The sequence below is a fragment of the Panthera tigris genome, chromosome C1 (genome assembly GCF_018350195.1).
Source record: "Panthera tigris isolate Pti1 chromosome C1, P.tigris_Pti1_mat1.1, whole genome shotgun sequence".
NCBI classification, from domain to species: domain Eukaryota; kingdom Metazoa; phylum Chordata; class Mammalia; order Carnivora; family Felidae; genus Panthera; species Panthera tigris.
The window spans coordinates 212,687,975-212,701,440 of record NC_056667.1 but is presented as its reverse complement, the minus strand read 5'-3'; the positions used below and the strand labels follow the sequence as shown (position 1 = coordinate 212,701,440).

At 38.6% G+C, this 13,466-nt stretch overlaps 1 protein-coding gene across 9 annotated transcripts in view; it reads right to left on the bottom strand.

Moving 5' to 3' along the window:
- Positions 1-13,466, bottom strand: part of GIGYF2 (GRB10 interacting GYF protein 2) — a 146,385-nt gene that overhangs the window by 79,486 nt on the left and 53,433 nt on the right. For 8 of the 9 annotated variants that reach the window (XR_006220995.1, XM_042995656.1, XM_007082973.3 and 5 more), the window contains 3 exons: positions 7,802-7,913; positions 2,650-2,761; positions 1,744-1,784 (listed from right to left, as the gene is read on the bottom strand). Coding sequence is in view for 8 of the 9 variants with exons in the window: in XM_042995656.1 (XP_042851590.1) it covers positions 1,744-1,784; positions 2,650-2,761; positions 7,802-7,913 (265 nt within the window). In the remaining variant the exon portion in view is untranslated. The remainder of the gene's footprint in view (positions 1-1,743; positions 1,785-2,649; positions 2,762-7,801; positions 7,914-13,466) is intronic. The other variant, XM_042995658.1, reaches the window with a different exon arrangement.

The following is a 13,466-nucleotide window of genomic DNA, read 5'->3' as shown; positions in this document are numbered from 1 at the left end:
TTCTCACCTGTATTTATTATGAGACTACTGAATATGAGAGCTTAGATTACCAGTGATCTTCTGATTCAAAACCCTGTACTCTTTAAACTACCCCTCATTATCTCTCTCTAGTCTCTGGCAAAAGTATTAAGTTAGACAAGGATGAGAGCAGAGGTCCCAAAACATCCTCCAAATTATATTTATCCAACAGTCTACAATACAAGTAAAGCCATTCATCTAGCAGTAAGTTATCTACCCAGTCTGTTCCAGATTTCTTGGTGCTACACTCATTTAATGGCTTTTCATTAATATAAATATAATTGATTATTTCCAATGCCATATTAATAAATGAGAAATTTAAATAACTGATATGTTAAAATGAACTGGTGTGAAAACAATGATGCCAAGTTGACTATTTGGTGTTTTAAAAAATCTGCAAATCTTGGGGCCCCTGGGTGGCTCAGTCGGTTAAGCGTCCAACGTCGGCTCGGGTCATGATCTTGCAGTTTGTGGGTTCGAGCCCCACATCGGGCTCTGTGCTGACAGCTCAGACCCTGGAGCCTACTTTGGATTCTGTGTCTCCCTCTGTCTCTGCCCTTCCCCTGCTTATGCTCTGTCTCTCTCTGTCTCTCAAAAATGAATAAATGTTAAAAAAAAAAATTTTTTTTTTAAATCTGCAAATCAGTCTGTGAATGATATTTACATATTTAACATATATTTTTGACAAATGCTTACTATTGTCAGATACAATCATGCCCTGGAGAACTTTTCTGGTACTTCCAGGAATTGGGAAATCACAAGGTAATTTTCATACCTCCAATGCTGGGGGGGTGCCTGGTAGCTCAGTCGGTTAAGTGTCCGACTTCAGCTCAGGTCACGATCTCACAGTTTAAAGGTTTGAGCCCGCATCAGGCTCCATGCTGACAGAGCAGAGCCTGCTTGGGATTCTCTTTCTCCCTCTCTCTGCCCCCTGTCAGTTCCCCACTCACACATGCTTATGTGCGCATTCTCTCTAAATAAATAAATACATAAATACATAAATACATGAATCCAATGTTACTATGAATTGGCATTCCTTTTTTCTCTCAGATCTTAATACCTACTGGCACTTTAGAAGGCAGTACCTTTAATCAGTCAGAAAAGCCCATCTTAACATTATAGGTTCTTTAATATAAACTATAATTAATTCATCACAAACACTGAAACCTTGTTCTCTTACTATGTTCCTTTTAATTCAGTAGCTACCTTAACTATAATTTATTTTGACTCCTCTCATCTCAAAACAAGAAAAAAAACAAAGATTAGGTATCAAAAAGACCAGATCAATAATAAAAGGCTAAAGAAAGAACATTCATAGTTGTAAAATTTGCTCTCTGACACAAAAACAAGCATTCTAGCTTTTTCCCTGTTTCTTTTCATCCTGTGAGAAGTATCTACATTGGAAAAGGAGTTAACAGACTGGTTCCTAACTTAAAATTTCACTTCACAAGATAGACTTAATAAAGAATATATGCCTTGCAAAGAATACATAGACCTAAAAAGTTAAATCAAGTAAATCCTAATGGTTGTGTTCATCACCCCTGGTTTTGTGCAACAGAGCCATCAAATAACCACGGAATTATAAATCCAAGCAATGCTACAACTCCATCTACTGGAGAGGCACAGGTAACTGAGTCAATTTTAAATAAATGGATCCTTACATGTGAGCCTTTTAGGAACTAATATCATGGAAGTTCAGATAAAAATACAGTAAGAAAGCCTTACCTACATCTTTTCGTCCTGGTTTTTCAAAACGTCTGTCACCTCTAGAAAAGATAAAAGAAGTTTCAAACAGGACTTAGGAGTAATATATAGATTTCCTATACCTGACAACCACTGCTGTATCTGTCCTTAATAGCATTGCTTTCCTTTTCAAATTGTAAAAACAAACGGTTAGCGCCCAACATTTGGAAAATATAAGAAAACACAAAGATGAAAACAAAAATATCCACTATCTCACTTACCAAAAGCCAGCTTCTATTGACCCAGAAATGTTTTTTAAAATTAGATAAATTTTAATTAGATAGATGCTTTACTTTAGATACACACTATATATAATTTTATATACTATTTTTGGCACGTGTTTTCCCACATCATTAGATATTTTCAAAATCATCCTAAGTTTTAATGGTTATAGAATATTCTATTGTGTGGATATACCATTACATAAGAAACCATGCTGATATTAAGCTATTTGGCTTGTTTCTAATTATATTATAAATATCATCACAGTGAACATCTTTGTACATACAAGTTTGTGGAACTGCCCTCATTCATCAACAGACTTCACAGAGTCACAAAGAACAGAGAAGATGCTTTGACTGATAGCAACAAAAAATAAAATGTCAATTGTCAATGCCTCCCACTGAACACTAATAAAATAACAAATCTGACTAACTATGAAATATCCATGCTGGCACTAACATATTAACCTATTTATCGCCAATGCTTCTTTCATTAAATAAGGATCATTTAAAACTTTCTAACATACATCTTGATACTCAATAATTAAAAGCATTTTTTAAGTGAAATCTTATAACTATACAAAGAAACGTCTCCTCTGGAGAAAACAGAAAAAAAATTTTTTTACACCAATAAGTCTTTATGCCAAGATTTGGATCTTTTAGTTACCTTTCCTCCCAGCTCTGTGACCTATGCATTTCCCTGCCACCTCCTCGACCAAAGACACCCTCTACTTCATCAAAGCTTCTTTGGTAGAAACCACATTCACCTCTGCCTCTGCCTGAAAATAAGAAAACAGAAAAAATGATACTCAGATGTCAATATCTGACACATATTCAACACCAACGATTAATCTTTGAAGTTCTGCCTCCACACAAAGAGAATGTCTACGTTTAAACATTTGGCAAGGCCTGACGGATCTTTACCTGAGAGACCAATAATGGCACTGAAGAGGCTAGACCACAGGAGGTTGAAAGAAACAAGTTAGAAAACAGCTGTTAAGAGTCCCAGTCCTGAATAAGAAACAGTGTCAACATTAAGTTCTTTAATAAAAAGTTTAACAGTAAAATTCTAAGACGATCGGTAAACTATTACTGCAAATTGGACCTTTTATTGGATTATTTTCAACAAAAATGAAAGATTTAGAGAGCTTCAGAAGAGAGCAGATAAAATATACAAAAGTGAAGCACAAACATTAATATAATTTATCTAACTCCACAGAAAGGATATTTAAGGGGCACCTGGGTGGCTCAGTTGGTTGGGCGTCCAACTTCAACTCAGGTCATGATCTCACAGTTCATGAGTTGGAGCCCCACTTCGGCCTCTGTGCTGACAGCTCAGAGCCTGGGAGCCTGCTTTGGATTCTCTCTCTCTCTCTCTCTCTCTCTCTCTCTCTCTCTCCTCTCTCCTCTCTCCTCTCTCCTCTCTCCTCTCTCCTCTCCCTCTCCCCCTCCTTCACTCATGCTCTCTCTCTGTCTCTCAAAAACAAATCAACATTAAAAAAAACTTTAAAAAAAAAAAAAAAGAAAGGATAATTTAATATGGTCAACTCTATCAATTTTGGGAACTAACTCGGTAAAGGATGTTCTACACCAACAAAAGCACTCTTTCCCCTTTGCTCAAGTCTTCAAGGAAGAAAAACATCAGGACTAAATTTGAACCCGAGCTAGTGAGAATGTGCTGTATGCAGAGACTGAGAGGTTCTAAATGTTCAGATGTAAACTGGTCTTTACTGAAGTCAATTTGGTCAGATCTATCAAAATCTGACTCAACGATTCTAACCACAATTTATCCTAACAGAAATACACAAACATGCAAATACACATATATGCAGATGTTCACTGCAATGTGTAACACCAGAAATAACCTAAATTTTGATAATATTAAATTTTAGTAGAACATTATGAAGCCACAGAAAATAAAACGCTGACATTAAAAGAAATCTACATTATTCTGTTGAATGACAGAATAATACTTATAAAAATAACTCCACTTATATAAATTATATGGCTGTTGGGATCAGGAGGAATATCCATCCAACTGGTGCTCTGGGGGCAGAAAGCAATATGAACGTTTTAGCTTTATACTTTCTGCACAATGTGAGGTTTTCTCAACTAATGAGCACCATTCGTATCCAACACACAGATGAGAAAACTGGAAAAGGGTGGGGAGTTTAGAGCTGTACTTAGATAAAATATTACCCATCATCCGTAGCTCACCATTTTTAACAGTGTAAAAACACCCAAAACAAAATGATGAATTACGAACGAAAGAATGCATTCCAAAGCTAAATACAAGTGAGTTAAATAATTATTTCAAATATCCACATAGGATTTCTACTTTCTGCTTATAATGTATGAAAACCTGACTCAGAATATACTTGTACTTTTATGTAATCTTATTATGAAATGCAGAGAAGGGTACCCCTCATAACTAGTCCAGGTAACCCACATTTCTTCATTTGTAAAATGGAAATGAGACTAGGCTTAAAATATAATAATCTAAAAGTTACTTTCCAGTTTTGTCAATCTAACTTTATATCAACATAAAGTCGACTCCCCAGTTTCCCATTTCAGTACCTCTCTCCTTAGGAAATGTATACATTTTTTAAAAAATAGTATCTGCATTCTATTAATCAAAAAGGTGCACGTTATTTGAAATACAGTATCAAATGTGTATAATAATATAATTTAGTGTTTAGACAATGCCTGATGCACATACAGATTCCCAGTCGTTTATAATAACATAATTACTCATTCAATAATATCCTTATAATAACACGGCTACCAGTGAATATCAACCCACAGGCTAGGAATCCCTGCTTTTGATAAGATACTGCAAATGTATACATTTTATGTAAAATCCTAAAACAGTATAATGCCAAGTGTTATGTAACACTGGCGTGGATCTCCTGCAATGATGATTCTTGGGGTGTAAGAAAGTCCCCTCTTCTGAAGAGGACAATTTTCTCAGTAAACCAACAAGTACCAAGCACCTTGAAAAAGTATTTTATTTTAGAAACCTGAATATGAAAAAAGCCTTCAGGTTGCCAGAAAAACAAGCAAACCACTTGCTTGTTTTCTGCCAAGTTAACTAGCACTGGTACTGGTCCTCCTTATCAGACTAAAGCTTATTATAAGGAGACACATAAAAGGAATCAGATTCTAGAGCTTTCCAATTGTAAGGACCATAATCATCTCTAAATACAGTTCTCATATAAGCAGCAGCAAGTACACATAACATGATGAATCTCTCACACAGCTAAATATTCAAAGGACTGTCCTATTGTCTGAGATTTCACCCGATTCTTTTGGGGGATTAAAATATACTTCCTTTAAATGATGATAAAGACAAGTGGCTGACAGCTGTGTGGATCTGCTGTACTCTTAAACACCTTAACCAGGTAAAATAGAAAGATGACATTTTACACTGTTTCCCCACCCATTTGTTTAAATTTTACTAGTTCCCGATATTTAGAAGTCTAGAAGTCAGTTGGTTCTCACATCAAAATCTCCTCACGTTTGGGGCACCTGGGTGGCTCAGTCGGTTAAACATCCAACTTAGGCTAAGGTCATGATCTCGTGATTCATGAGTTCAAGCCCCGCGTCGGGCTCTGTGCTGACAGCTCAGAGCCTGGAGCCTCCATTGGATTCTGTGTCTCCCTCTCTCACTGCCCCTCTCCTGCTCACACTCTGTGTGTGTATGTGTGAGTGTGTGTGTCTCTCTCAAAAATAAATAAAATATTTTAATTAAAAAAAAAAATCACAAGTTAAAAAGAGCCAAAATAACCATCTAACGTTAGCTTTGCCCATGGGGGGGAGCCATAATAATCATCACTTAACCAACAAGTTAAAATTAAGTACTAACTAAAGAAAACAAAACCAGATTAATGATCTCATGAAATCATCGGAAAAGAAATCCCATTTTGGACAATGATGCTAAAAATGTTTTTTACAAAGTGAATTCATTCATTTGACCAGTTTCATACCATTTGTTCACATCAATGTTAATTAAGTCACTGCTTTTCTCACAGTATCTATCTTTTTGCACATGCCCAGTTTAAATTCTGAATGTAGGACACTATGCGATAACCCCCCACTTGAAAGAATCAGAAAGCAGGGAGAAATTTACCAATCCTTTTGTTTGTTTCTCAATATGGAGTTTTTTTAAGACTGTTTAGAGAGACTGGTGTGTATTTACAGCACACAAAGTTGGTGATCACTTGAGGCTCACAGAAGCGCTGGCTTGTGGGCCACCCTTCTTGAATAATCATCTCTGTACAACTTACCCTAAAAAGCACTGGAGGCAAAGCCACCTGAGTGCAACCTCCCCCTGTTGCCAGCCTACCAAAGAAAATCACAGGCAACACCCAAGCAGTAGCCCAGAGCCATCTCCACATCACCACTGCACCACACCACCAAGACACAAAGACCTCAGGTGAATTCTGGACCAACGGAACCTCACTGCACGTGAGAATCTGAATGGCATGGGGAGCTTTTGAAGCACACACATGCCTAAATCTCACCACCCAGGATCCGACTGCAGAAGTACTTCTAACAAATCCCCAGGTTAAAAACTCCGTTCTGGAAACTGACAAATTCAGAAGGAAAAACCACGTATACCTTGCTAACAGTACGTGGCCTACAAGCGGAGAGCTTTAGCTGCCCCATCATTATTCGCCACCCCGGCGCTCCCACATGCTACATTTTTTTTTTAAGTTTACTTATTTATTTTGAGAGAGAAAGACAGAGAGAGTGCACAAGCGAGGAAAGGGCAGAAAGAAGGAGAGACAGAATCCCAAGCAGGCTCTACGCAGAGCCTGACGTGGGGCTCAAACTCACGAACCGTGAGATCATGACCTGAGCCGAAATCCGAAGCCAGACACTTAACCGACTGTGCCACCCAGGCGCCCTGCATTCCCACATTCGGAATGGACAACCGAAAGTGTCCTCTTCACAGGAGTGCAGAACTTAATATGGCCTCTATAAAGGCTGAGTATAAATTATTCTATTCATAAGGCACAACTTTAAGAAAAAGAGAATCCAGATATTCCACACCCTTGATCACACCAACCTGGGTGGTGTGGTATGTGGAGACAGTGGCCTCTGGCTCTGCAGATACCCAACTCTTCCACTTCTGAAGCACTTCTTCAAAAATTACAAGAGATGTCTAGACTACTGCGATGAGTTAACCAACTCAAGAGGTAAATGCTGAATATTTATATTGAAAACATCCAGAATGGCCTCATGTTGCAGAAAATCAATGAATACAAAACAAGGAACAGACAGCAAAAAAACAAGTAATATCAACAAAATAATTCTTCTGAGACACAAATCTATAAAACCATAGGTTAAGTAAGTTGACTGATACATAATTATTTTTTGCTCTACCCTCTAAAAGAGCCCTGGCGCTGATGAGACAGAGGGCTTTTACTAAAGCCTCTCTCTGGCTGGGGACACTCCTCGCACACGGCCTTATACAGAAAGGGTGTGTCACCAAGGCCTGCGGACTCAGCTGCTGCCTCAGCAGCCGAGGCACTTCCCAGAGCTATGGCAAAGGGCAAGGCTCCCTGGGGATGAGGAATATGGATGGGGATTTGCCAAAGTTAACGAGGAACCCTCACGCTCAAGAATTACCCTCTTCTGCTCCAAATCAGGAGGTGTGGAGCTGATACACCGAGAAATGATTCAGAAAACAAATATTCAGACACTTAACACAGAGTGAATGTCAAAAGCAGTTTTTTAAAAATCAAGTATTATATGTTTAAAGTGACTTCTCTCTCCTCTTCCTCCATTATTACATTTGCCACATGGAAGCTCACCTCGCCCTCTTGAAGAACTTCGACCTCTAGGAGCCCCCACCACTGTTCCTCCTCCTCCTCGTCCTGTCAATCGCAGGACAGCAGCACTATTAACAGACATGGAAAAGTTTCTCTGTTGAAAACAAAAACAAAAACGAAAAAAAAAGAAAGAAAAAAAGGATAAAACAGATAAAACTGCATGTTGCTTCTCCCCATCTCCCGTTCCAACTATAAAATGGCATCTAATTACTACAAACAATGGGAAACCATAACTACACCGCATGCTAAGATGATCCAAAACCTAATTTTACCTGAAAAATCTCAAATTAACATTTCAGATCAACAAACACTGACAACCAATGCCTTATATCTTATTAGGTTCTGTGAGGAAATATTAAATAAACTCTAATCACTGTATATATCCAGAAGCAGACGGGATAAATATGCACCATAATGAACTTGGTAGAAGAAATCCTGTTTGGAAAGATACTTTATTATTTTATTAAAAATTTTTTTTCATGGTTTTTTTTTTGATTTATTTAAATTTAACTTAGTTAACATACAATGTAGTATTGATTTCAGGAGCAGAACCCACTGATTTGGCACCTACATATGACACCCAGTGTTCATCCCCAACAAGTGCCCTCCTTAATGCCCATCACCCATCTAGCCCATCCCTTCCCCATCCACCTCCCCTCCAGCAACCCTCAGTTTATTCTCTGTATTTTAAGAGTCTCTTATGGTTTGCCTCCCTGTTTTTATCTTATTTTTCTTCCCTTTCCCTATGTTCATCTGTTGTTTCTTAAATTCCACTTGAGTGAAATTATATGGTATTTACCGTTCTCTGACTTATTTCATATGGCATAATACCCTCCAGTTCCATCCACACTGTTGCAAATGGCAAGATTTCGTTCTTTTTTTGTTGCTGAGTAATACTCCATAGTGTGTGTGTGTGTGCGCGCGCGCGCCACATCTTCTTTATCCATTCATCCATCGATGGACATTTGGGCCCTTTCCATACTTTGGCTATTGTTGACAACACTGCTATAAACATTGGGGTGCATGTGCCCCTTCAAAGCACTTCCTGTATCCTCTGAATTAATACCTAGTGTTGCAATTGCTGGGTCGTAGGGTAGTTCTATTTTTAATTTTTTGAGGAACCTCCATACTGTTTTCCAGAGTGGCTGCACCAGTTTGCATTCCCACTAACAATGCAAAAGGGTTCCCCTTTCTCCACATCCTCACCAACATCTATTGTTACCCAACTTGTTAATTTTAGCCATTCTCACCAGTGTGACATGGCATCTCATTGTGCTTTTGATTTGTATTTCTCTGATGCTGAGTGATGCTGAGCATCTTTTCATGTGTCTGTTAGCCATCTGGATGTCTTCTTTGGAAAAGTGTCTATTCATGTCTTCCACCCATTTCTTCACTGGATTATACTCTACATAGAAAACCTGAAAGACTCCACCAGAAAGCCGCTAGAGCTAATATGTGAATTCAGTAAAGTCAAAGGATATAAAATCAACGTACAGAAATCGGTTGCATGTCTATACACTAATAATGAACCAGCAGAAAGAGAAATCAAGGAAATCAACCCCATTTACAATAGCACCAAAAACCATAAAATATAGGAATAAACCTAACCAAGGAGGTAAAAGATCTGTACGCTGAAAACTATAGAAAAAATGGAAATGTTTATTTATTTATTTTGAGAGAGAGAAAGAGACAGAGCACAAGCAGGGAAGAGGCACAGAGAAGAAGAGAGAAAATCCCAAGAAGGCTCCCCACTATCAGCACAGAGCCTGGCTCGGGGCTCAATCTCATGAACCACGAGATCACAACCTGAGCCAAAATCAAGAAATGGATTCTTAACCAACTGAACCACCCAGATGCCCCTGAAAGGATTCTTTAACTAGTGAAAGGTAGAAACAAGAGATGGTCACCAAAAAGTCTGAATCAAGAGTAGCATGATAAAAAGAAAAAATGATCATTTTTGCCTCATTCTGTTCACCAATGTGAATTAGTAGCACCAAGTATTATTTAATAGAATGACAAGAATCATAAATAAAAGGGAAGGGCCAAGAATCTACATAAACAAGATCAACCATCTTAATGGGGAGGGGAAGAGCATGCTTGAAAAAACCAAAATCCCAATTAGTCATTAGCCTGTATTTGCAACCACACCCAATTTGGATAGGGTCAAAAACAATGGGATAGTAGTGAGTGGGAATCCTTCAAACAGGAAAGGGGAAGATAAAGGAACACTGGAAGCCTAGGAGCCAAAAAATATGTTTAGTTGACACTTCTGGATAAATGCAATACGTAGGCCTTAGGAAACAGTAAAACAAGAAGCAATTTTTAAAATCTTGAAAATGATCTATAAAATATAAAATTCCTGGGCATTTGAAGGAGAATTTTGCAAGGGAGTTTTAAACTCAGAAAATGTTGGAATATATATTCTTACAGGAATACCTTCTGTATACTTAGAACCTAACAGACATTTATGCAAACACGCAGAGGTATGGCACAATGAAGAAAATGTAACTTGTGCATGGCTGCAGCTAAGGACCCTGCTGGTGGAAGGACAAGGAACAAGGCTTAAGAGTTTGGTTGAAGAGAATCTTGTGATTCAACTAATAATTAAAATCCAAATTGTGTTTCCACTGTGAAGTCCCCATCTGCAGTTTCAATTCAAAATCAACTGAAATGTGATTCTATACCTCTTCTAAGGAAATCAACATGCAACTGGTTAAAAAACTTCTTTCATTACTGAATTTTTTAATTCTTTAATTTATTTTTGAGAGAGACAGAGACAGAACGTGAGCAGGCAGGGGCAAACAGAGGGGGAGACACAGAAGCCAAAGCAGGCTCCAGGCCCTGAGCTGTCAGCACAGAGCCCAACGCAGGGCTCGAACTCACAAACTGTTGAGATCACGACCTGAGCCGAAGTCAGACGCTTAACCGACTGAGCCATCCAGGCGCCCCCATTACTGAATTTTTTTGTTTTTTAATTTATGGGTCATTTTCTCATTACCTTCTTCATTAGTTATCTTTCTCAGAATTTTATTTATTACAATTTGTTCTGATAAATTTTAGAAATTTATAATGTAAGTTTTTTTTCCTTTGAGTTTCATAGGTATATAAGCGTATAATCAAGTAACTTCAAAACTCAAGATTTAAGGTCTAATCAGTAACTAAAATTTACAGGATGATACCCAACACTTATTTCAAGCTGTATGTTAAAAAACGTACCTAATAATAATTTTTAAAAAACCGGCTGAAACAAATGTGTCAACTTACCTTATAGCACAGAGCAACCGGGGGAAGAAGTGCCTCTGGGAACACAATTAAGCAAAGCTATGACGTCCCAAAATCTAGATTAATATAATCTAATACTGGAATAACAGAGCTCTGGGGCACCTGGGTGGCTCAGTCAGTTAAGCCTCTAACTTCGGCTAAGGTCATGATCTCACAGTTCATGAGTTCAAGCGCCATGTTGGGCTCTGTGCTGACAGCTCAGAGCTGGAGCCTGCTTCAGATTCTGTCTCCCTCTCTCTCTCTCTCTCTCTGCCTGTCCCATGCTCATGCTCTGTCTCTGTCTCTCTCAAAAATAAACATTAAAAAAAATTTTTTTTTTTTTAAAACAGAGCTCAGAGCTAACTTCACTAATTAATGCCAGGATCCCATGCAGGTGAACACATTACCAAACATGTATACAACTCAAATGTACCCATCAATAGAGTGCAGAGAAACTTGCATATACTTTCCTACACCCTCACACACTGCAGCTGAAAATGCAAACTTCTATCCTCTCTGGAAAGCAATTTCTGGAAGTTCTATATTTAAATGTCTATACCCTTTGGGGTGCCTGCGTGGCTCAGTCAGTTAAGCATCCGACTTCATGATTTTAGTTTGTGGGTTCGAGCCCTGTTTCAGGCTCTGTGCTGACAGCTCAGAGCCTGGATCCTGCTATGGATTCTGTGTCTCCCTCTCTCTCTCTGCCCCTCCCTGCTCACACTCTATGGCTCTCTCTCTCTCTCTCCCTCTCAAATAAATAAACATTAAAAAAAATTTTTTTTTGATGTCTATACGCTCTGACAGAATTCCTCTTGTAACACATGCGAAAACTCCCATAAGCAAAAAGATCTTTAACTGCAGTACTGTTGTAAAATTGAATTGGGGACCTCCTAAGTATCAACCAATGGGAGCAATTTAAAAATCATGAGAGGTGCCTGGCTGGCTCAGTCAGTAAGAGCATGAGGCTCCTGATCTTGGGATCATGTGTTCAAGCCCCACGTTAAGCACAGAGCTTTTAAAAAGAATTAAAAAAGTCACGGCCATCTTCATGTGAAATTCTATGCAGTTGTTTTAAAAACTGAGGCAACTCTATTAGGTTGATCCATATGAAATTGCTAATATTCAACCACTTCTGACCCACAAAAACTGCAATTTCATATGATCAACTGAATGTATAAAAATAAAAGCACAGCTGTAGTAAAGAGCATGGAAAGGCCAGATTGCCTGAGACTGACTATTCCTTTAACCCACTTCTCAGAACCTCCTTTTACTCATCTAGATAAAGTAGACAGGAACCATATTTACATCTACCTCCTGGGCCGCTGCCAGCACTTAACCCATTACATGACAAGTGCTTAAAACAGTGTCGGACACATTAAAAGCTAAAGAAGTATTTGCTCTCATCTCAACAGACCCAAAGGTGAAAATAATGAAGTACAGAACTATGTGCATAGCATGCTGCATTTAGGTTTATGTGTTTTTTTTTACAGGAACAGATATTTAAGTAGGTGCAGATATATTAACCACCACTGAGAGGAAACACAAAATGGAAACAGTGGCTACTTCTGAGGAACAATGTAAGTAGGCAGAATTAGGGTGACTCATAGAATAATTGCTTCCCACTATATGTGCTTTTTGAATTTTTTACATAAATACATGTTATTATCTATTCAAAAATGCATACATAATTTCCTTTGACATCACATAAATAAAATACAACAATGTATGGGGCGCCTGGGTGGCTCAGTCGCTAAAGCGGCAGACTTCGGCTCAGGTCATGATCTCGCGGTCTGTGAGTTCGAGCCCCATGTCGGGACTCTGTGCTGACAGCTCAGAGCCTGGAGCCTGCTTCAGATTCTGTGTCTCCCTCTCTCTCTCTCTGACCCTCCCCCACTCGCCCACTCCCAAAAATAAACAAACATTAAAAAAATAAACAAATAAAATACAACAATGTAAATTAGGTAGCAGCTATGTAAAAAGTCCCGCTTCTCAAACTGATAAATGTTTTCAAGGGAGATGCCAAACCAAAATAGTGACCAGATTTCTGAGCATCAATTTTGGGCTTTTTGTGTGTTTTTCTTAATAAATATTTTTAATGTTGATTTTTGAGAGAGAGAAAGAGAGAGAAAGAAAGAGAGAGAGAGAGAGAAACAGCAAGCAGGGGAGGGGCAGAGAGACAGGGAGACATCATGACACAGTGTCATGACCCGAGCCCAAGTCAGACGCTTAAACAACTGAGCCACCCAGGTGCCCCTCAATTTTGTTTTAAGAAAATGTCATTCCAGGGCGCCTGGGTGGCCCAGTCAGTTAAGTGTCCAACTCTTGATTTTGGCTCAGTTCATGATCTCATGGTTCGTGAGTTCAAGCCCTACATGAGGCTCTGCAC